General features: G+C 50.4%; 1 protein-coding gene across 2 annotated transcripts; it reads left to right on the top strand.

Moving 5' to 3' along the window:
* Positions 1–370: 370 nt before the first annotated feature.
* On the top strand, positions 371–13,759 carry CD34 (CD34 molecule). Of its 2 annotated transcripts, none has more exons than XM_027895151.1 (8): positions 371–788; positions 5,915–6,067; positions 6,587–6,864; positions 6,956–7,045; positions 9,355–9,502; positions 9,841–9,881; positions 10,774–10,938; positions 11,277–11,429. In XM_027895151.1, the coding sequence occupies exons 1-8, from the start codon at positions 710–712 to the stop codon at positions 11,277–11,279; spliced, it is 957 nt and encodes a 318-aa protein (XP_027750952.1). In that variant the 5' UTR covers positions 371–709; the 3' UTR covers positions 11,280–11,429. The 2 variants fall into 2 exon arrangements, with proteins under 2 accessions (XP_027750952.1, XP_027750951.1); XM_027895150.1 differs by lacking the exon at positions 11,277–11,429 and adding an exon at positions 12,572–13,759 and having other exon boundaries at positions 374–788.
* Positions 13,760–22,150: the final 8,391 nt, after the last annotated feature.

The following is a 22,150-nucleotide window of genomic DNA, read 5'->3' as shown; positions in this document are numbered from 1 at the left end:
CTCCCCCAGCCCTTTCTCTAACCCATCTCATTCGTGCTCCCTGTTTGACCACAGTCCATTTAGTGAAGCAAACGGAGTTACTTCTCTTCAGGTCAGCGATGATTTCCCATCCTTGAGTTCTCTGCTTAATTTGCTGAGAAATTTTCCGATTCTGAAGTTCATTTTCAGCCTTCCCCCCTTTTCCACAGCTCTGGGACCGAGCACGGGGGTCACTGGACTGGACCTGGGGCTTCTCCACATCTCTGCTCTCCCCAGCCTGTGTTTACTTTGCTCTGAGGGAAGTTGAGCTGCAGGCTCTGCTGTAATCCTTCCACCCAGGCTCTGCCCCTGCCTCTGCTTTAATGGGAAAGCAGCAGCTCTCAGGAAAGAGTTAATCCCAGCCAGGCTTTGGGATCCTTTGCTGGGGAGAGGGCTGATCTTTTGTTTGTTTTGAAGCGCTGGCAGGAAAGTGGGGAGGAGAAAATTACCTAAGTGATAGTGAGGTTGCCATGAACTATATAAAACTGGGAAATCAAAGCAGAGAAACTCCACCTCACAGTCTTGAACCACAAAAGCACAACCCCTGAAGAGAAACCCACCCCACAAACTGAGTGATCTCAAAGGCTTGAACTCAAACCAAGCTGCATGAGCTCAGAGCTGCTGCAGGACTGAGAACCCCGGAGCTGTCACGGCCAGCTCCAGTTGTAGGAGTGGGAGCTGGGAGCTGGGAATGCTGTTCTTGGGAAGTTTCACGGTGATGAAGTGGAGGCAGCTCTTCTGGATCGCCCTCTGCGTGGTGGAGTTGGCTGGTGAGTATCGAAACGCAGAACGTGCCAGGGTTGCACAAGAAACCACTGCATGGGGGCAACTCCTGGGCAAGTGGGGAGCAGCAGCTTTGGGGGAGGGGGGAGGGATGAGTTTTAATGAGTTTGAAATCACAATTTCGCATCCAGAGGTGACGTTTTGCAGAGCAGCCCTGCACCAGGCACCCCGGCCAACACACTCACAGCCGTGTGCTGGAGCAAAGTGCTGCTGGTTTGAAAGGGAGAGGAATCAGCATCTACGCTCCCTCCAATATTGTGGATAACAGGAGGGGATGGGGATGCAGCAGGCAAGGGGAGCGCAGCCACAGCCGGTCGTCTCTCCGCCTGCCTCGGTGTAAATGAGCCTCACTTTTTGTTTTGTGGTTGGAACTAAACATTTGCTGAACATCAAATGAATCTCCATAAATATTAAAATCTCCCTATTCCAGCTCTTCAAATATTCATCGTATGAGGCAGTGAGTAACAGCACAGAGATTTTCTCTAGGTGCTACTTTTTAAAGGGTTATATTTTAGGGAAATATTATCATTTTTTGTCCCAAACCCAACAACCATGAAGTAATTAAAAAAAAAAAAAAAAAAAAAAAAAAAAAAAAAAAAAAAAAAAAAAAAAAGGACTAAAAAAGTGAAGCAACACTCTGCGTGCTGCCTGGTGTGCTGGGACAGGAGCCAGGAGCCTGCGGGTGTCTCCTCAAATGTAATTTTTCCTTATTCACACGAATGTGAGCAGCAGAATGAGATCTACTGCAAGAATTCGCTGTGTTTTGTTCCTCTGTTTCACGGCGCTCCTTTAATGTTCCCTTTGCTTGCCCAGGTATATTGCTCACCTGAGCTGCTTGTGCCTCACCCTCCAGCCTGTGTAAATTTTACAAGAAGGAAAAAAAAGCAACTTTATTTAGGAGAAATGATATTTAGGACTGTTTGGTTGGGCTGAACTGAGCAGCGAGCGGGGGTAGGACAAAAGGGTTTACCTGAGATGCAAAACCCCAAATTCCTCATAGCACAAAGCAAAAGTGATACAAAAGTGACAAAAAGCTGGGATTTGGGAAAGACAAAGGGTGACAGGGTCTTTAATGCTGTAAAATGTCACTTCACAGCCCATGCTCATCACTACTGATGGATATTTCTTGCTGGGAGGTGGAGGAGGTTTATTTTTGCTCAGTGTAGGTGCTGAGAGAAATTAAGGAGCTCGCCCTTGGGGCACTTCATGCTCCTCATCTCCCTGGGGAGTCTGAGAGAATCCATCAAAGCTTCCAGTTGTGCAGCTCCCCATGGAAATCCCAAGTTTGGGCTCAAGTTGCTCCTGGCAGCGCTGCCGAGGGTGGGACAAGCGGCCTCCTCCTGCTCCCAGGACACCTCCAGCTAAAGCCACGTGTTTCACAGGGAAAAATCCCTCATGCCACACCGGGCCAGGGGCAGGAATCCAACAGATGCTGTGTGTGGATGCACTGTGGGGAGGATGGAGTTCGGATACCAGGACCCCAGAGCCAGGGGCAGCCTCCCCACAGGGAGCAGGTCACCTGTGAAAGGCTCAGTTCTGCTCTCTGCCTGGTTCTTTGGGGGATCCATGGAGTTTCAGTGAGTGTGGGAGAGGCTTACACAGATCCCTGGCCCGCAGAGTGGGCACCAGGGCTGCTTGGGAACCCTCCCCAGCTCCTGGCAGGATGGTGTGAGGAGTTTGTGTTGGAAAATTGGGTTTTGATAAACCCCCTGGAGAGCTGTCCTGTGCACGTCTCAGAATGAACGTGGAAAAGAGAGCACAGATTGTATTTGTGCTGAATGAAAAACACTTTATTTCTTTATTTAACCTTTTATTTTTCTTTTTTAATGTCTTTTTTATTCGCCTCTGCCAAACTTGATCTTCAGAAAACTCTCTTTCCTTGCAATTTTCGAGACTTCCTTCTTTCTTTCTTTCCTCTTGCAACGAAGTTCTAAATATCAGCAAAGGGAAAAAGGAGCTTTAAAACTTCCAGCTGCTTGAGCTTAACATCCTGCAGAGGCTGCACATCGTAACTGCTCCAGCCAGGAGAAATCTCAGTCCCTGGGAAGGTCCTGGTGCTCCCAAAGTGCTGGAGAGGCCCCAGGGCCAAGCAAAGCCTTGGTCCAGCAGCTGGGCTTTGGTGTGGCAGCTCGGGGGGCTCCCACAGCCCCCCGCGCCACCAGGGCGGCCCCACACCCATATCCTGTCTGGGAGAAGGAAAAGGGGGAGGGAAGGGATTTTTATCAGATATTTCCAGAGGGAAGAGGGCTCCACCCGCTTGAATTCCTGCCACATGGCTGAGAGCTGTAAAACTGGAAAGGCATGAGTAATGCCGGCTGGAGCCCTTGGAGGAGCTGCTGCTGCGGGAAGGCTGGGCTGGCTCCAGCTCCAGAGCTCCGTGTCCCACGGTTCCATACCCTCCTCTTCTCTATCCCACGTTTCCATACCCTCCTTTTCCACATTCCAAAGTCCCATGCCCTCCTCTTCCATATCCCACACTTCCATACTCTCCTCTTCTATACTCCACACTTCCAGGAGCTTGGAAAAAGACTTGATTCAACAGGGAGCTGGAGAAGCTCCTGGTTTGCGTGGCAGAGGTGCCCAGTTACCAAAAGGTTTGCCAAGGGTAATCAGCAGTGGCAGCCCAGGAGGTGTAGGTTCTGCCCAGGGATCCATCCACTGGGTTTGCTTTGTTGTAGGGGCAGGACTGAACTCAAATGATGCAAATTTTCTCCTGTTTCCTGAGCCTTTGCCATTGCAGAAGTGGTGGGTTTTTTTTGTGGCCCAGCTTTAGTGCTCAGGGATGAGTGTTGGACCAAGTCAACTCCTCTAACATTTATATTGTTGCTTTTTCTTATTCAGTTTGAGCTGAGATCCTTTGTCAGCCCCACTATTAAAACATCTTTAAAAATCTGAGGCATTTGCTTTTGAAATCTAAGTGGGTAAATAAAATAGGTAGCCTGAAGAGCAATTTTCTTTCCAATATCTGCATGTTGTTGCTCCTGCACTTGCTTGCACTGCCAGGTGAAGATTTCTCCCAGGTCAATAAATAGCTTGGCTAAAGTCCCAAACCCTTAATACTCCCAAATTGACAAAGTTTAGTAAAACCATTAAAAATGTATGGTGCAATAAATGACCCACTCAAACTGAGCACCATGTGGCTTATCCAGCCCACATCTGGATCATTATTTATCTCATGAGTCCTCAAATTTCAAAAAAAAAAATTAAAAAAAATCCAGCCATGTTTTCTGTAAAAGGACCTGCACATGCTGCAACAAAGGCAAGAAAAAGAAATACTATGTGACAGCTCCTCTCCCACATTACACCGAGCAACAGCCAGGCTGCAATTCCAATATCCAGTGGTGAAAAAGGCTTTGATTAGAAATACCTCTGGTGCTTTACAAACATCTGGAACAGTTCAGAAAGGTGCTTGGGTGGCTGTGGCACTTGGGGAGGTCAAGCCCAGGCGCTGCATTGTTCTGGTGATGTAAAGTTTCCTGCTCGTGTCCGTGAAAACACGGAGTTGTGCGTAAAGCCTGGACTCAGCTTTGCGCTCCCCGTTATTCTGGGCACGCAGTCATGCCTCCTGCTTTTGATTTGCTAAAAGTCATCAGGAAAACTTGGTGATTTAACCAGCTGGAACTGAATTGTCTTGGAGGGAAGAGACTTCTCCCCGAAACAAAAGCTGGGCCAGGACCTGAATTCCAGCTCCGGACACCTGCACCGAGCCCTCGGCAGGGCCCCTGCCTCCCCCAGAACAGCTGCAGGGATGGGATGGGATGGGATGGGATGGGATGGGATGGGATGGGATGGGATGGGATGGGATGGGATGGGATGGGATGGGATAGGTAAGGTAGCATGGGATGGATGGGATGGATACGACAGGATGAGATGGATGGGGGGGATGGGATGGGATGGGATGGGGTGGGATGAATGGGATGGGATGTGAAGGGGTAGAATGGATGGGATCAGATGGGATGGGATAGGAGGGGATACACCAGTGTAGGCAGCTCCATGGGCCAGACTGGGGCACTCATTTCCCCCTCACACCCCTTGGTACAACCTCCCATTGCAGGAACAGCTCTGCCCCCTGCCCCTCGCTGCCAAAATGAACCTCAGTAATCTCAGCCTTTTCTTCTCACAAACCATCCAGGCTCTCTGGGCCTGATCCAGCCATATCCTGACATCCTGACGTAGAAAAATTCCTGCAGCACGCAAACACCAGGGCTGTTTACCTGGCACCGGGAGCTGCCCCGATACCGGCCCTGGCAGCTGATCAGGACCTGCCAGTGCTGCTCCATCCCTCGTGGAGTGTGGATGAGGGTGGGGGGATGTAGTAGCTTTTCTTGGAGCTCAGGCTCCCCTGGGCAGAGATACAAATGAAACAACACATTTCACACGATTTTCTTTCTGATGCCTGGATAAGAATCTTGAACACCGAGAGCCCTCGGGTAGAGAGTGGAGCTGTTTGTTAAAAGTGGGAATAGATCTTGAGAACAGAGAAGGTTAAGGAATGGGGAGAAATGCATTTTCACTGACTCATATACTTCATTTCAGAAGGAAAAGCTGGAAGTGTCATCTCTGTAACACAGCAGGAAGCAATATATAAACTTTAAGTTAGAACAGCAAACCACTCTCCAAACATTCTGCTTTACCTCCAAAGATGTTTTCACTCATGAGTCAGGGCTGATCCCAAGCCAGTGGGAATGTTTCTATTTACTTTGAGATTGTGCCTGCAACTGTAAATCCAACTTATCTATCCTGAGGCACACAAGTGATCTCTTCCAAGGCTTGAGTCTTTCCTCCAAGGATTATAAGCCCAAACTACTATGAAATCCAGCTTTGTGCATCCATCAGTGAGCTGAGGATGGGGTGGGATAAGGGTAGAAATGAGCCTGTCCTCCTCCTCCTGAGAGCCCTGGAGCCCCTGCAAGGGCTGCACCAAAGTCTGCTGCTCGCCCAGCTGAAACATTTCACCTCTGAGCTTCTCCCAGATGTGCTCCGAGGCACCCCTGCCATTCTGGGGCATTAAACAGTGAATTTGTGAGAGCACAGACCCTTTCCTGCCTGCTCCCTGGGGGCTCAGGGCTGGGGTGGGGGTTCAGCAGCCCCCAACACCTTCCTCTGTCCCCAGGTAACACTTCTGGAAGCCCGACAGAGACACCTGCACCCACGGCCACGGACATGGCAGAGGAAGGCAACAGCAGTGGGGCAACCACTGGAACCATCGGAGCCACTGGGGCCCCTGGAACCGCCAGCAGTGCCAAGCCCACACCAGACACATCTGGTAACTGCTCTCCTTGTTCCCCCTGTGATTCCTGGCAGAATTTGTATTAATAATTTGATTTATTAAGTGCACAGCCTTGCACCCCTAGGGCGTGGTTTGCGCTCTCAAATAACAAGAGGAGGATAGTGCAATCGAAAGCTTTAACTCTGTCCAAAAAAAGTCCCACCTGGGGACACCCAGCCCTGCTTGTCTTGAGGACGGGTGGTTTAGAACCATCCTGCTCAGAACAGCCAGGAGATGGTGGGACACAAAGCTCATTAATCTTTACCTCGACACATGTGTTAGAAACAGCACCTGTCAGAGGTGAGTGTGCCCACTGTAACCAGATCATGAAGCCCATGTACCAATTAGGCAGCTGAAACAGGGATAATGAGCGTTTCTTGGAGAGCCAAGGACTTGTTCTGGTGCTGGCTGTGACAAATCAGCGTTGTACTTCAGTCACTGCAATGCCACGCACGGGATTTGGAGGACTTGAGCTTTCTCACGTCTCATTTTCACTGCATTTCTTCAAAGCTGAAGCTGCAGGTGGGTCCCTGACAGGCACCCCCAGCTCCACGGGATCCAGCGGAGAGCAGATGAGCTCCCAGACCAGCCAAGCCCCCCCAGCAGCACTGAGCACCTCCTCAGAGACACAGAGCCAGAAGGTCCCCACGACCAGGAGCCCAGAGACACAGCCCAGTGAGACAGCAGAGGCCTCAGGGTCCCCAGCGGGCACAAAGAGCTCTCCTGCCACCACGGAGCATCCTCCTGTCTCAGCTGCCACGGTGCCACCGCACACAGCCAGGGACAGCCCAAAGGTGAGGCTGGGGGGCCACCAGGAGGCTGGATTTGCCTCACAACCCCTCCCAACAGGTCACTGATACCACCCCCGTGTGTTTTCCCTTCCAGCCCTCCCCTCTTCCCATCACATGCCACAATGTCAAGGAAGTGAGTGCCACTGGAGCCATCTGCCTGCAGCTCAACGAGTCCACCACCTGTGTGAGTGCCCCCTGTGTCCCCAGGGTGGAGGAGGGGGGGACAGGCAGGAGGAGGGGGCTGCAAGGAAGCAGCTCAGGGCATGTTCCTGCTGCGAGTCTTGCAGCAATGGGGTCACCCATCACAGCTGGGGAGGGTCAGTTTGGGGTGGGGAGCTCATGGCCAGAGCATCTGAGCTGTGCCAGACTGAGGGAGGAGGGGACGGTCACAGCAGTCCCAGGAAGATCCCAAAGGGATGATCAACCCCAAAGGGAAATGCAACCTCCTGGCTGCATAAAACCTCCTTTTTTTTTTTTTTTCACGATTAAGCTCTGAGGCCAGTTCAGCTTCTAAAGTATCTCCCACCATGTGTAGCAGGAAGTTGCCTTTGTTCTTCTTCTTCCGCTTCCCTGTCGAGAACACAAGTGCCTTTTTTTGTCTTGCCAACTGCCCTAGGAAAGAAAACAGGGCATTTGAAGGAGCTGATCAGTGTCCCCATCAACTCCTAAGGGAATCCCAGGCTCTCTGTAACTGCCCTTGGCCTTGTGCACCAAAAATAAGGTTTATAAAATCAGAGGAGGGTCTACTGTGGGTGGGAGGAAGAATCCTTTCCCACTAGAGGTACAACCTGCCACAGAGGGTAGGTGATGCTGGATGTTGTGGGATGGCAGACTGGGCATAAAATATATATAAAATACATCATTTCACTTCTGCCATTCAGCCCTAGTGCTGCCACTCGGGATGAGTGAATTCTTATTTTGCTTTTCTCTGCAAATTAGTGGTTGAATGGCATTTAGACTTGCTCCCCTTTACTTTAGCAAGAACCTACGGAGGGAAACTCCTCCGGGAGCGAGTGATTCCGATCACAGATGCCATCTAGTGGGCTCTGATCCCTCCTGGGCACAGGGTTTGCACATCACGTGTATAAAGGGACGCATCTAGAACAGACAGAATATCCTATAGAGTCGTATCTCACCCGCTCTTAACCCTCCCTCCACGTGAAATGGTTCAAACAGCCCAATTTCCCACCGTGTTTTCCTGGTGGCTCCCACCCCACGGCAGATCTCTCCCTTTCCTCCTCCTCAGCAATCCTGGAGCGGGAACAGCCGGCTCAGGCTGGACCTGGGGAGCAGATAAGAGTGTCTGCGAGGGGAGCAGATAGGAGGGACCGTGTGTCTCACTTTCCTGCTGGCCTTTCCCAAAGCAAATGAGCAATCAGCTGGCACCCGGCACCGCTAATTGCGAAGGGAAATTCTGACACTCCGATGAGTTCTTTCCACAGCAGAGAAAGGAAAATACACACTTGGGTCTCTTGTTCCATCTTGGCCCTTCTCACCCCATGCCAAAGCTCTATAGAAACAGCTGAAAATGATTTGTTTGTTATTCTCCCGTGGATAAGGTTCTGCATTTTTGTAGGCTAAGAGGATGTGGCGATCGGAGCACAAGTGCTGAGGCAATTCCGAGGCAGGGAGAGGAAGGCACTGAGCCTCCTGGCTCTGCACCACCCTGCAAGACAAGAGGGTTTTCTCCTCTTTCTTTGCTGGGTCCCTGCAGGGATTGAGTGGAGGGCAGGGGCAGGACAGGGGGTTCAGCTGGAGCCGGTCTCTGTCTCAGGGGGGTGGGCACGGCCAGGGCTCGGAGGATGTCCCCATCTGGGAGGATGTTGGGGAAGCTGATAAGGTCTTTTAGCAACTGTGGGCTCTGACTCCAAGCCTGGCTGTGGTTGAAAATAGACCCCAGGAGAAAGCCTATCCTGTCTGATACAGAAATTGGCCCACAGAAGGGAAAGGCTGCAGCTCCTCATTCCTCTTCCTCTTCCACCCAAGAGTCAGTTCAGCTCTAAAATGTGAGAAATTTGTGTTTTTTTACCTAGCCTTTGATCAGTAACCTAGCAAAAACATTGAAGACATTTCCTAAACAGGAAGGCTCAATGCTTCTTTGTTATTTCCCTCCTTTCTCAGCCCCTGCCTGGGACTCTGAAACAATAGGGCTCTTCAGGCAGCCATTCCAGTCCAAAAACTGGAGAGACTTGCCGTGCAATTCAGGTCCTAAATATAGATTTGTTTAAATGCCATTTTCAAGAGTTGCTAATAATATCTTCATTTAATTTATTCTCATTACATTAAGAAACAAGCATCTCCATTTCTAAGGTGTTGTTGTTGGGGGTCTGGGCAGGGGTGAAGTGGGATCTGACACCTGGATCAGCTTTGCAGGGCACAGATAAGCCACCAAAACCCAAATGTGAACGTACAACACCACCATCAGCATGGCTGAGGCAGAGAATTAATCACCCTGGTTGGTTTAATGGCTGTTCTTTTTTGGAAATTTTGCAGAAACACTTCTTAGAGAGGAAGGGATCGGATTTGTGGAGAGCAGTATGCCAAGAGAACACCCACCCCGTTCCCTCCCCCTGCCAGATCAAACTCGCCAGATCCGAGGTGGACCATCACTGCATGCTCCTCATCCTCAGTGGAGAGAAAGGTCAGTGGAAAAGATCACAGAATCTTAGAATGGTTTGGCTTGGAAGGGACATTAAAGATCGTGTTGACTCTTTTGGCTGCCACTGTTACCGCTGGATAACGACCTCGATGTGGGCAATGGGAGAGGGAATGTTTGTGGGGAAGGGCTGTGGGACACAAATGCTGGGAGCAGACCTCTCTCTGCAACTACTGCTCTTTCTTCTGGGGTCTTGTACATCTCTGGAGCCACAGCATTGCCTCCAGAGCAGCCCCTCCGTGCTCAGCCAGGCCCTTCAGGGCTGACATTTCCCACAGCAGGACCCTCTGTGTAATGTGCCTCTCCTCTTTTAAACCTTGCAGATCCTGCTCCACATGTGCTCAAGGAGTCTCACTGGGAAAAGGTAAATTCCTTAAGCAAATTCAGCTGGGAAAAAATGGGTGGTTTGAAGGGCTGGAGAGATGAGATTTTTAGGTGGTCAGTTAAGAGTGGGGGAGAGGCTGAGACTTGAACCTGCCTCCAGTTTGGAGATGCCTGATGAGTGTTGGCACAGGAGACCCCTGGAAGTGTTCGGGGTCAGGTTGGATGGAGCTTGGAGCAACCTGGTCTGGTGGAAAGTGTCCCTGCCCACGGCAGGGGGTTGGAATGGGATGAGCTTTCAGGTCCCTTCCAACCCAAACCAGCCTGTGATCCCATGGCTGGAGCCAACAGCGAGGTAGAGATGCACCATAAGAGGATTAACACAAGCCATGGAGGCAGAAATGCTTGAAGTGGTTCTGTAAAATCTTGTGGTGTTTCCTTAAGAAAGTTTTTGATCCCAACAATAACTGTTAGGATGCAATTGGCTTCTTCAAAGTCCCACTCTGACATTCACGAATTCCTCCTCCCAGCGCTCCCCTGAGGCTGCCATTGGCTCGTGGAGCTGAGCTCCAGGTGTCTGCAGATACATAAATGGCAGAGCTGCAAGAGCAGCACACAGAGAAGAGGTCTCAGCCCTGCAGATGTGAGCTCTAAACCTCGGGGTCTGAGCGCTCTGGTCCAAGGGGGAAAAATTCCCTGTGCCACAGGAGACTCTAGGTTGGAAACGAGACAGTGAGGACGTGAGAGCTCGTAGGGCCAGGGCAGAGCTCAGGGGCTGGGGTAGCAAAGCCCAGCTTTGTTTACGTGCAGTTCCTCAAGGAGGTGAAGAGCAGCATTGTTTGAAGTCGGTGCCTGCTCAGCAGATGCACATGTTTCCTGTTTGTCAGACTCAGGGCTCTCTTTGGTGTTGTTTTGTTGGGTTTTTTTTTTCCCAGTTTGGAATAAAATCCCTGAAGTGGGACAGCGTGAGGAACCACCAGGACTTTTCTCAGAAGACCCTGATTGCCTTGGTCACATCTGGACTCCTGCTGGCGTTCCTGGGCCTGGCTGGATATTTCCTGATGAGGCGGCGGAGCTGGAGCCCCGCGGGAGAGAGGCTGGTTAGTGCTTACAGGTGGCAGAGCCGCAGGTAGAGAGGAGCCTGGCAGCGAGGGGGGCACCTGCAGGGGAGAAAAGGGGAGGGTGCCCAGCACCCTGTGCCTCAGAACCCTCCACCCATGCGTGTCCCCAGGTCATGGGGCAGCTCAACCCCGCGTTGTGGCTGAGTCTGGGACAGCCTGGGCAAGGCAAAGGGCAGGAGCAGGGAGGCCAGACTGTTCGGGGTGAAGGGAAACCTCTCTTTGCCTTCCAAAATTAGCTCCTAGCTGATTGCTCCCGTGGGAGAACCGCCCCTTTCTCGCACGTGCTTCCAGGTCTAACACTTATTTTTGCTCAGCAGTAAGAACCCAGCCAGCAAGACTGAAACCCAGTCCAGAGACACTGAAAGCTCATGGATTTGTCATTAAAAGTGACACACTTTAACTTCCATTCCCTGTGTTTGAGTGCTGTGTCTGTCCTGTACCCCTGCTGTAATAAAGGCTATTTCTCCCCTCACTTATGGTAATAAAACATATCAAGAAAGAGACAGAAATCTACTATTTCCATTTTCCCCTTTCCAGGCAGGCCGAGCACTGAGGACTCTTCCCTACCAGTGAGTTTTGGGAATGGGAAGTTAGGCCTGGCCATGATTTTCCCCAGCCTCTGGATAACATGAGCAGTTGTGTCCTGGGAAGCCATCAGATTGTTTCCTTGCCAGAAAGGATGCTCCCAAAACACACAGATGGGAAAAGTCAAGTCCAGGTGTCAGAGGCAGGGCCACCACAGCTCTGGCTCTCCAGCCCGCTGTCTCTAGATCCCTGGATGCTTCCAGCAATGGAAATGTGTGGCTGGGAGCTGCCCATGGCAGTGTCCATCCAGATTCTAGGTGAGATGTGTCCATCCCACCCAAAAGGGGCCGAGTGAAACACTGAGGTGGGCGGGAAGCCCATCAGCTCTCCATGCATTGGATGCTGCTGAGGAAACAAGGAGCAGCTCCCAGATGGGAATTGCCACTTGGATCACCGGTGTCCATTCCATGGCTATCAGAAATGTCACAGTCTGACACTCAGGGAGTTATTGTGAGGGGACAGAGGTGCCTCTGGATTGCCCTGGATGCTCGTCACAGCAGTACCAGTGACCAGCCCTGCAGTGAAGTGCAGCCCTGCACCTCTGCTGGCACCTCACTGCCAGCTGTGCACGTATTTACAGGCTGAGAGGAAGGACAGGGGAAGAAATTGGGACAATTTCCACCCTTTTCATTCCCTGGTGTTTCTTTCTTGGCCCAAGTGGACAGCAGAGGTGTTCTGTCACTGGGTGGCTTTGCAAAACCAAGGCAGTGGCAGCTCTTAAACCTGTTCTGAGAAAACAACAAAACCTGATGGCTTCTCTTTTCAGGTCCAGGCGAAAAAAAAAAAAAAAAAGAAGAAAAAAAAAAAAAAAGGCACTTCCTGGCTTGTTTTCTTGCTTCATCTTGCCATGCCATGGTTCAGGCCCTCTGTCCCCCTTCTTGTCAGCCAGAGCAGTGCCCTTGCCTGTGGTTGTTTGTTCCTCCTGCCCGGGGATCGCAGCCAAGCCCTCGCCTGCAATCCCAGCCGGCTGTCACCCGCCCTGCCCCTCTCCCCTGACCCTGCCTCTCTTGTTTCTGTACCTGTTCAGGCTGAAGACCCGTATTACACGGAGAACGGTAGCCAGGGCAACACGATGCTGATGACGCCCTCCCAGGAGCGGCCGGAGCCGCAGGAGAAGCCGAACCTCAACGGTGGCACCCAGGAGAACGGGACCGGCCAGGCGTCCTCCAAAAACGGGCACTCAGCCCGGCAGCACAGCCCTGCTGACACCGAGATGTGAGCCGGGAGAACTGAGAGAACCGCGAGGGCAAGCAGAGAGGCAAAGGGAGGGCAGGAGTTTTGCCATGGACAAGCTGGGGAACCGCAGACCTTTTTGTATTGTTGTTATTGTTTCTGTGAAGAACTTCAAGAACAAAAAAAAATCAGCCCGGAGCACACTGAGAGCTGCCAAAGACCTGCTTCTCTGCCTCCTCCTCCTCCTCCCATTGACCACACAAGAGACGTTTTCTTTTTTTGCAGCTGTTCTCTGCTTTTGTGTTGTTAGAGGAACATCATGAGAAGTACAAGTGCCCTTAGCCCTCCACAGCTTTTAAGCAGAGGCAGGCTGTGTCCAAACAGCCCAAATTTCTGGTAGCAATTGTGTTAGGCTGATGAAAGTAGTTACATTGGGATTTTTCAGTGACAAAAACCTCTCAGGTTTCAGATAGTTTGGGTTAACAGAGTTGTTTATAATCTCATCTTTATGTTTAAGTGCAGGATTTCTTCCTTTTTTTAAGACCATCAGGCATTTAACCCCCTTCTTGTGTTCTAGGTTTCCTCTACTATTTCCTACTCCAGCAGAGTTTGCTGGAGCTCTGTGTAAAACTTTCCACGTGGAATCGAAGGTTGAAATGCCAATAGACCTCAAACTTGTTTCTTTTTGACTCCTGCCAGTACACAGGTAGTTGTTTTAGAGCAGAAATCTTCTCCAGTCTCTTCGTGTCAGGGACTGGGGACATTGTGACGAGGCAGAGCCAGCATTTTATCCCTTGAGTGAGATGGAGATCACTGGATAAGGCTGTGAGGCTCTGTGGGTGCCTGGAGTCCCCCACTCCCCCTGATGTCATGTGGGGATTAAGTGCCCAGCGTAGGAATTTGGGAATAGGAGGTGTCAAAGGGCTCCCAGCGGGATGAGTGTGAGACAGAAACCTGGCCCTGTGTTTCTCCCTCTGCACCAGCAGTAGGTACATAAACAATGAGCAGTATTTTCACTTTGGTAGGTCCCCAAAGCCCCCCAAAGCTCAGTGGGTGCCAGGGACCAAGAGCAGGTTTATTCCTCATCCCAAGCACGTGCAGCTCATTTTTAGGGAGCCAAAGCCCTGGTAGTGCCAGCCCAGTGCTGCTGGTGCAAGACCACGAGGGGTGATGGTTCAGGTGTTGCTCAGCCCACACTCTCAGCTGGCACCAGCAGCAACCTCCACATCCCAAATAAGGACTAAAAGCAGCCCTTGAAGCTGATCTGCCCTCTCACTAGTGAATTCATCACAACCTTTTCCCAGTGCTGAACACCTGAGGGAAAGGCTTTTTTCTTGGTACAGCGCTTAGAGCAAGACACCAACAGTCCATCATCACCTGGGGCTGTTTTCGTGGGGTGCAAGAGTCGTTTAAACACAATTAAAATACTTCAGGGTGTTTGTTTTTGTGTGAATCGCTTCTCCCAAATCTCACTGTAAATAGTCCCGGTTGAAAAAAAAGAAAAAAAAACCAATTATTAAAAATCAGCTTCTCCATTGTGTCCTTGGAAAAGCAGCGTGTTTATCCCACCGGGATGCGTGGCTGTGGCTGCTCCCTGTGCCAGCAGGATGAGAGGACAACGCCTCACCGAGAGGCTGTTTCCCAGCAGAAATCCCATGACTAAAGGCTGTGGCTTGTTCTGAGCACATTTTCCCTCTTTAAACAAACACAGTTGCAGGACAAGTGACGTACAGCAAACTGTTACACCTCGCTCGTTTGATTATTATTTTTTTTTTCTTTTGATGTTTGAGACACCCAGTTAATTCCTGGAAAAACAAATGAGGCTCCAGAGTGATGTTGCAGTGCTGGGGACTGACCTGGGCGTGTATGAAGATGATGATCGTTGTTGTTGGCCTTCAAGCTGTGCCAGGGGAGGGTCAGGTTGGACATCAGGAGGAATTTCTTCCTAGAAAGGGTGCTCAGGGGCTGCCCAGGGAGGTGGTGGAGTCCCCATCCCTGGAGGTGTCCGAGGAAGGACTGGACGTGGCACTCAGTGCTCTGGGCTGGGGGACAAGGTGGGCATCGGGCACAGGTTGGACTTGACGGTCTTGGAGGTCTTTTCCAACCTTAACTGTGATTCTCCCTCACTCTGGGCCCTCTGCAATAACCAGAAGTGGTTCCTGCATCAGAGAATTTGCAGGGAGACGTGTGGCAGCCCTGTAGTGTCTTCTCTTGTGGAGGTGCTCAAGCTCCACTGCAGGCAGGAGGTTTGCTGACCTGGGCCCCTCCTTTTGGGGATGCTCAACCCTTCCAAGTGCTTATTCCCTGGCAGAGGCACACCAGGACCTCCTCAGGGGATACTAAATACAGCTAGAAAACACCCCCAGCACCTGTTTTGTTGTAGTTTGGGGCAATCTGACCTCTGGCAGGCTGAGGAACAGATGCAGGAAAACGAAATTACTTTCCCAGGGAAAGCTCTCCCGGAGGCTTGATTAGCTCTGTGAGGTGGGACAGCGAGCCGGGGCCGCCTTTTCTTTTTTTTTCCTTTTTTTTTTTTTTTCCCTTTTGGCAGTTGTTTATCTAATCAGCACTGTATCAAAAGCTGGAGATCTAATCAAACGTCAGGTGCGTTTTTCACAGCTCAGGGTACGTCCTCCAGCCAAGCAGAGACAATACAGTTACAGTCAAGTGCTTTGGCGAAACAAAAGGGTTCGCTAAAGCCTCGGGATCGAGGGAAAAACGCCGGGAGCGGGTGGCAGAGCAGCGACGGTGCTGAGCCAGCGGAAAAAGCTGCACTTCCAGCTCAGGAAGCTTTTTGCCTGTGTGTAAATACAGGCAGGCTCAGCTCTGCCCCAGCAGAAAGGGACAATTATTATTATTATTATTCCTTCCTTATCAAACCCCTTGCATTCCTTCCTTGCCAGGCAGCCTTCTCCATCCCCCGCGGGGTCACAGCTGATTTTTGGACCACTTTGGGGGGCTTTTGAGGGGGCTAAATCCGTCTCAGCTTCCGACAGCAACCTGCTTTCCCACAAACGTGGTTCGAGGTTGCTGCAAGTGCTCTTACCTGGTTCATGATCTCACATCTTGCTCTCACACAGCGTGTTTAGCCAGTGGGGACCCTTATATAGAAAAAAATATATTAATTAAATAAATTGAATAATATAGGGGGGACCCTATATATGAAAATAATAGGCATGGAAGCATCCTCTGGGAAAGAATGGTGGTAAAATACAAATAATTATAAATAAATGTAAATACAAATATTTATTACCTAGAGGTATGAATATAGATATAAATAGATAGATGATACAGATAAATGCAACACATCCTTTAAATGACACGTCAATGCTCATGTCCCAGCCTGGAACAGAGGCAGGAGCCCTGACACCAACCCAAGCAGTGCCCAAATCCTTCTGCAGGTTGAAAGCAAAGGTTTTTTTCCTGAAATGAACCTTCCTCTCTGAACTGCCAAAGCGCTGCTGCGAGTTGAAGGCGCCTTGCTCTGTGCATTGCAGAAATCGATCGAATTTATCAGAGCAAATAAGTGTTAATTAAGTCTTATTACCCATGTCCCTCAGTGGATGTTCCTTCCCTCGCCATAATAAAAACAGCACAACCTTCCCAGGTGAGAAAACACCTGCCCTGCTGTATCACAGCAAAACAGCGTGTCTTGGGACGGGGGAAAGCAGCTCCACCCTCTGTTTGCTGGTTATCCATTTCCTTTTCATTCAAGTGGAGGGAGGTCACAGCCCCAGACTTAAACACCCCAAAGTTCCTGCACGACTTTGAAACGGCAGCAGGTACATTTTGTATACCAATGCTGCTATCTGCTGGCTGTGCTCTGCTAGAACAGTCAATCCCTGGCTCGAGAGGGTGGCTGATACTCGGGGAACGGTGCCCATGCAGAAGCAGCTCCCAAAAAAAGGTCGCTGCCCCACCACAGTGCCCTGCTGCACCTCGGGGTGCTGGCAATCCATCCCCGAGGCACGGTGACACCGTTATAATGGAATTATAAAAGACAGCGGGCTTGAAAGTGCATATTCTAGGAAGGGGGGACATCCACAATGGAATTTCTAACATGGGTTTCACATCACTTCGTTTTCCATCTGCTTGTTCCTTGCGTGGGAGTTCTCCAGCGTTTGCTGCACCATCTGCCGCCAGGACATGGAGGAGTTTTGCTCCAAGACCAGGTGACCAAGACCAGCTGTGGTGGTTGATGGAGCAAGAAGTGGTGAAGCAGCATCCGTGGAGCCAGGGCACATCCCTGTGGCTGGAGGGAGGTAGCACTTTGGGGTCAGCCACAAGCTCAGTCATCATCAGATGGACATTGAAGCATCTCTTGGCCTTGGTGAAAGGTGATGCTCGAGCTCATTTCCTCTTCTTTCCTTTTCTAACCACAGGGAGGAAACCAGCAGCGTGTGAAATCCATGTCTGCACCAACTGGATATTTGAGTGGTGGACCTGGTAGTGGTTGGACTTGATGATGATCTTAGAGGGCTTATCCAACCTTAATGCTTCCATGAGTCTCTGATTCTGTCCTTGATTTCAAGGTAAATGGAACAGCATCTGTGTAGGGCTTTTCCATCACCCAGGAAAAAATTATATTTACAATTATTTGCATTACAGGCACTTCGCATATGTTTTAATTCTGAGTCTTTAATCTTAGCCTTCAGATCTATTTAATTTGCTGGTGTTTTGATTTGCAGTAAGAGACGTAAATGAGATTATCCATCCCTTGAGATAAACTGTCAAAGGCAAATGCTGAGGAATTGGGTTCTAAAAACATTTTAATGTGCTCGTGTTGCAAACCCTGAGATGGAGCCAGAGATGAGCAGAGATCAGTGTGAGCCAGGACCAAGGTCCCAAAGACCACACGGTGTGAGCAGGATCTTGGGATGATGCAGAGCTGTCCCCACGATCCTGGGCTCTCCTCCTCCTCATTCCTTCAGGACCCACAAGGGCAGGAGGAAACACCTCCTCAGTGTGCAAAGAATGTCCTAAGTGCCGTGAGGCTGCACGATTTTCTTTTCTGACTTAAAAAAACAGGTGAGACAAGGATGGGTGAGCCTGGGCTGCTCTTTGTGGGTCAGTGTGGAGGGGCTGGTGCGGAGTCAGATGCAGGAATTGCTTTGGGTTGACATTTTCCTACTGAAAATTCTTTGTGTTTTTCCTCTGGAGATAAACCCTCACAGTTTTTAGCAGTTTTTCTGTTAGTTTTCTATTGGCAATTTGTGGTGTTGGGAGAAAAGGAATTTCACTCCTGGTTCCACTACTCTGACAGCGGAAAGAAAGGTCTGAAAAGTCCTATCACTTTTTTTCCTGCCTTAGACACAGATGTCCCAAGGGCCCTTATATAAAGGAAATTTATTTTCAAGTTACATACTTTTTTATTCCTATAAATTAAACAATACATAACTCTACTGACCCTTAGTTATTTATTTGCTATTTCTGGTTCTTGAGATTTTTTTTTTCCTTCATATTTTTTTAATCTTCTTGTTTGCATCTTCCTTCTTTCCTTATCTTCTTCCTGCCCCAGAGGCTTATTGCTGCTTTGGCAACATGCTAACGTGTTTAGGAACGATAAGACGTCTAATTAATAGTTTAATTAGCAGTACAAGGTCTTAATAGCTTATTAAAGGAAATACATTCAGAGAATTCTTCTCCTTTCCTTGCGTTGGTACAATATAATTTACCAGCAAATGATAAAACAGTTTGAAACTGCTCAGACTTTCAGTGAGGAAAGTGGGGCTGGATTGGTGATTTCACGGGGGATTTTGCACCGCTAATACCATTATTTTGTTGTTGTTGTTTTAAAACAATTTAAGAGATTAACAGAAGCGATTGGGAAGGAGCAGCGTGGCCGTGGTGCGCAGGCAGGAGGAATTAAATCCCTCCTTGTGCATATAAACAAGTCCTGAGGAAGGTAAACTTGCTCTTTAAGAGGCTCGGGCTGAAATGTCAGGTCACGGTCGGAGCTGGGGCAGCTCAGCCACCCCTCCTGCTCCTTTTCCACTGAATGTTAGTTAAAAAATCATGATTTTAACCCAAGGCATCCTCGGCTTATAAACTCCAGCAGAGTATGGCTCACCTCTAAACCCTCTGGATCCCTCCTGCTTCCAGCAGTGAGAAACTCCAGCGTCAGAGCCTGCTGGGAGCAGAGGGAAATCAGAGTGCGCCGCTGCAGCTCGGATTCCCCGGGCAGCCGTGTTTTTCCTCTGACCCACACAAAGATTTCTTTCTAAATTTATCACAGCGTTCATCGGCAGTCCCACTTAGTGCAGATTAGGAGGCTGGGCAGGCAGGGCCCATCGGAATGAGGGCAGGGGAGCCTGGAAAAGCGTGCGGGAGCTGTGGCGGGTGGCGAGGCCGGGGCTGGGAATAAGTGAGGGGGGCAGGTGCAGCCCCATCCCTTGCTCCCAAACCCGCCTCCCTGCTCCAGATGATCCTTCCCCGCAGGCTCCCAGAATGCTGCACCGAGATGGCAGCGCCCCAGCTCCTGGCCGGGTCCAGGGAGGGTTGTGCTGGTTCTCCAGAGGCCCTCGGTGCTGGCACCGCTGGGGAATTTCCACTGGGCTGCGGGATTCTGCCAGCGAAGCAGGATTTGGGGAGCGCTGGAGAGGGTCTGTGCAGCACCCCCGGGCATCCCTCCACCTCCCCAGGCCTCTCGTGTCCCCCCAGCACATCCTGGCTGACTGGGGGACCAGAGCTGTGGTTCTGTGCCCCATGGGCCCCCACGCTGAGGATGCAGACTCGTGAGCCCCATCCTGCCCGTGGGTGCTGGCTGATTTTTAGCCACACGCTTTGCAGAGACGAAGCCCTGCCCAGGGAGTATGAGCCGTGTTTGGAATCACGCAGGGAAACTGTGCAGTTCCAAGGATGGCATAATTGGGAGAACGCTTGACTAGCGCAATTTTCTTGTGTGCCTGTCAGCAAATCACTTAATCTGTGCTGTGCCAAGTTTCCCAGCCGTTAAATGGGGAATGATTATCCCACCACTTCCTAAGAGGGAGTGAGAATAATACCCACTAATGACTGTGGAGGTCCTGGAAGGTGGTCCTGGAGATGTGCAGTGACACACGCAGTGGCTGCAGACCTGGAAGGAACAGGAAGCATTTTAAACCCCAACCTTAAGATATTCATTTCTCCTCCTGCTGCCATTTTTTTTTTCTTTCTTTTTTTTTTTTTTTTTTTTAAACCGAGGAAAATCCCGAAATAGATTTGCGTCTATTTGTGCCGGATTTTCAGAGATTTCCCTGCCATCCCCCGAGACGGGACATCCCAGGTGCGACGGGGGAAGAAAATTCCGGGAGAAGGCAGCTCGGGGGGGGAGAGGGGGGGTGGGGAGTGGGAGGAGGGGAATTCTGGGGCGAACCCCTCGCCCTTCATCCCCTGCCCCCGAACCCCCCCTCGGGGACTCGCTGCCTCCTGGGAGTTGTAGTCGCTGCGGGGTGACCTTGGCCCCGCTGCCGCCTCCTCCGCAGGGAGCCCGGGGGGGGCCCCTCCGCCTCCCCCGCTCCGCCCCAGCTCAACGCGGCCCCGGTAGCCGCCGAGGCCCCCCGGGAACGAGCCGAGAGCCGCGGGGATGATGCGCCAGGCGAGTACCGCGGGGGGCAGGGGGAGCGGCGAGCAGCGGGGACGGAGCGGGGAGCGGGGCCGGGCACATCCCGAGCGCATCCCGGCGGCATCCCGCGCGCTTCCCCTGCTCATCCCCTGCACCCCCAAAACCACACACACCCCCTCCTCATTCTGACCACCCCCTGGATATCCCCTGCACTGCCCCACGGACCCCCCCCAGCGCACATCCCCTGCGCATCCCCACGCACATCTTCTCCGTCCGGTGCACCCCCCCCTTCCCCACTCACGCCCCTTGTTTATCCGAGGCATCCCCATGCGCATCCCCCGCCTCTCCCCACCATGCCCCCCCTTCCCTGCGCATCCCCCGCACCACCCCACGCGGGTCCCCTCCGGTTTGGCTCCCTCCTCCTCGTCACCGGGACCCCCCCTCCGCTGCCGTGGGTTTGGACCCGAGGCCACGGGGAGGGCCCGTCCGGCAGCGGCCGCGGCTGGGGGAGGGACCGGAGGGGGGAGAGATGAGGGATTGGGCACGGCCCCCCCTTCCCCGGGCCGCTCCGAGTCGCCAGACTTAACGGGGGTGATTAAAAACCGTCGTAATGTTGGTAATAATAGCGATTCTTATAATAGTATCAATAGCAATAATAATAATAATAATAATAATAATAATAATAATAATAATAATGCAATAATCATAAATAGCAATAATAATAACAATATAACAACGGCGGCAAATAATAGAAATATAAATTAGCAAAATAATGATAGCAAAATAATAATGGCAAAATAATAATAATAATGGCATAAGAATGATGATGATAGCAATAGTGATAATAATAATGATGATGATGGTGATTATGATGATGTTAATAATAAGAATAATAATAATCTGATTCTGTTGCGTTTAAATAAAAGGAAATTGTGTAAAATTTTAGCCAGCTCTGCCCAGGCTCACTCCTTCCTAGTGGATTAACAGGAATGACAGTCCTAGGCCAAATGGAAACATCGAGTGGAATTTAGGGGTCTCTCACTTCTATTTTAACACTAGACCAGGGGGGTTGGAAGTAGCTGCTTCACAGCTTCATGGTTTTTTCTTTTTCTGTTTAGGGATAATTGCTCCATGTAGCTTTGTAACTTCCATGGGATGGGTTGTTACGTTCTTGCTCCTTACTTTTGCTCTCAGAATATATGATGCAGTTTCTGTTTGTGGACTGTTTTAATAGCGAGGTGGCTGAGACGAAGTTTACTCAATAAACTTGCCTTTCCCCTTGAGCAGCTTTAGCTTAGATAAACTGGCTGTAAAGCCCCCGTTTAGCGTGGGACTAGGACTGTTTACCATTCATCATTGTTAGTTAATTGCTGTTTGGTTAAATATTTAGTTTGGATTAAGTTCTTTTATGCCCTTTCCTTAAAAAATAATAAATAAAGGTGTGTTTAGCAATGTGCTAAAAGGCTTTTTAGAAGGCTTTTTAAAGACACGCTGCAGGAGGGAAGCTCCATAAAGTTCTTTTTGGTATTTTGCATTTAAATTTTCTTGCTTGCAGTTTGGCAGTGCTGTTATATTTGTAATTAGCCAAGCTGAAGCAGCAAGGACATTGGCCTGTTTTGTGGAGTGACTGCAGACTTGTCTTCCCTACCAGTTTCATCCTTTACTCTGAGAATTAAAAAATCATAGAATATCCTGAGTTGGATCAAGCCCAGCTCCTGGCCCTGCACAGGACAGCCCCAAATACAGTTTTCATCGTGGTTTAAAGCCACCAAATCCAAGTTGTGGCCTGCAGATGGAACGAGTTTGGTGTAAGGGGACAGTGAGAAGGGCAGGTTTGGGAAAAGGCACCGAGGAGGGACTTCACTTAATACACTGAGCCAGCAACAGCTC

The sequence above is a fragment of the Empidonax traillii genome, unplaced genomic scaffold, assembly GCF_003031625.1.
Source record: "Empidonax traillii isolate 1590-97213 ecotype Southwest subspecies unplaced genomic scaffold, ASM303162v1 scaffold451:size1465578, whole genome shotgun sequence".
Taxonomy (NCBI): domain Eukaryota; kingdom Metazoa; phylum Chordata; class Aves; order Passeriformes; family Tyrannidae; genus Empidonax; species Empidonax traillii.
Note: the sequence above shows the minus strand (reverse complement) of the source record. Positions and strands in the feature narration are given on the sequence as shown.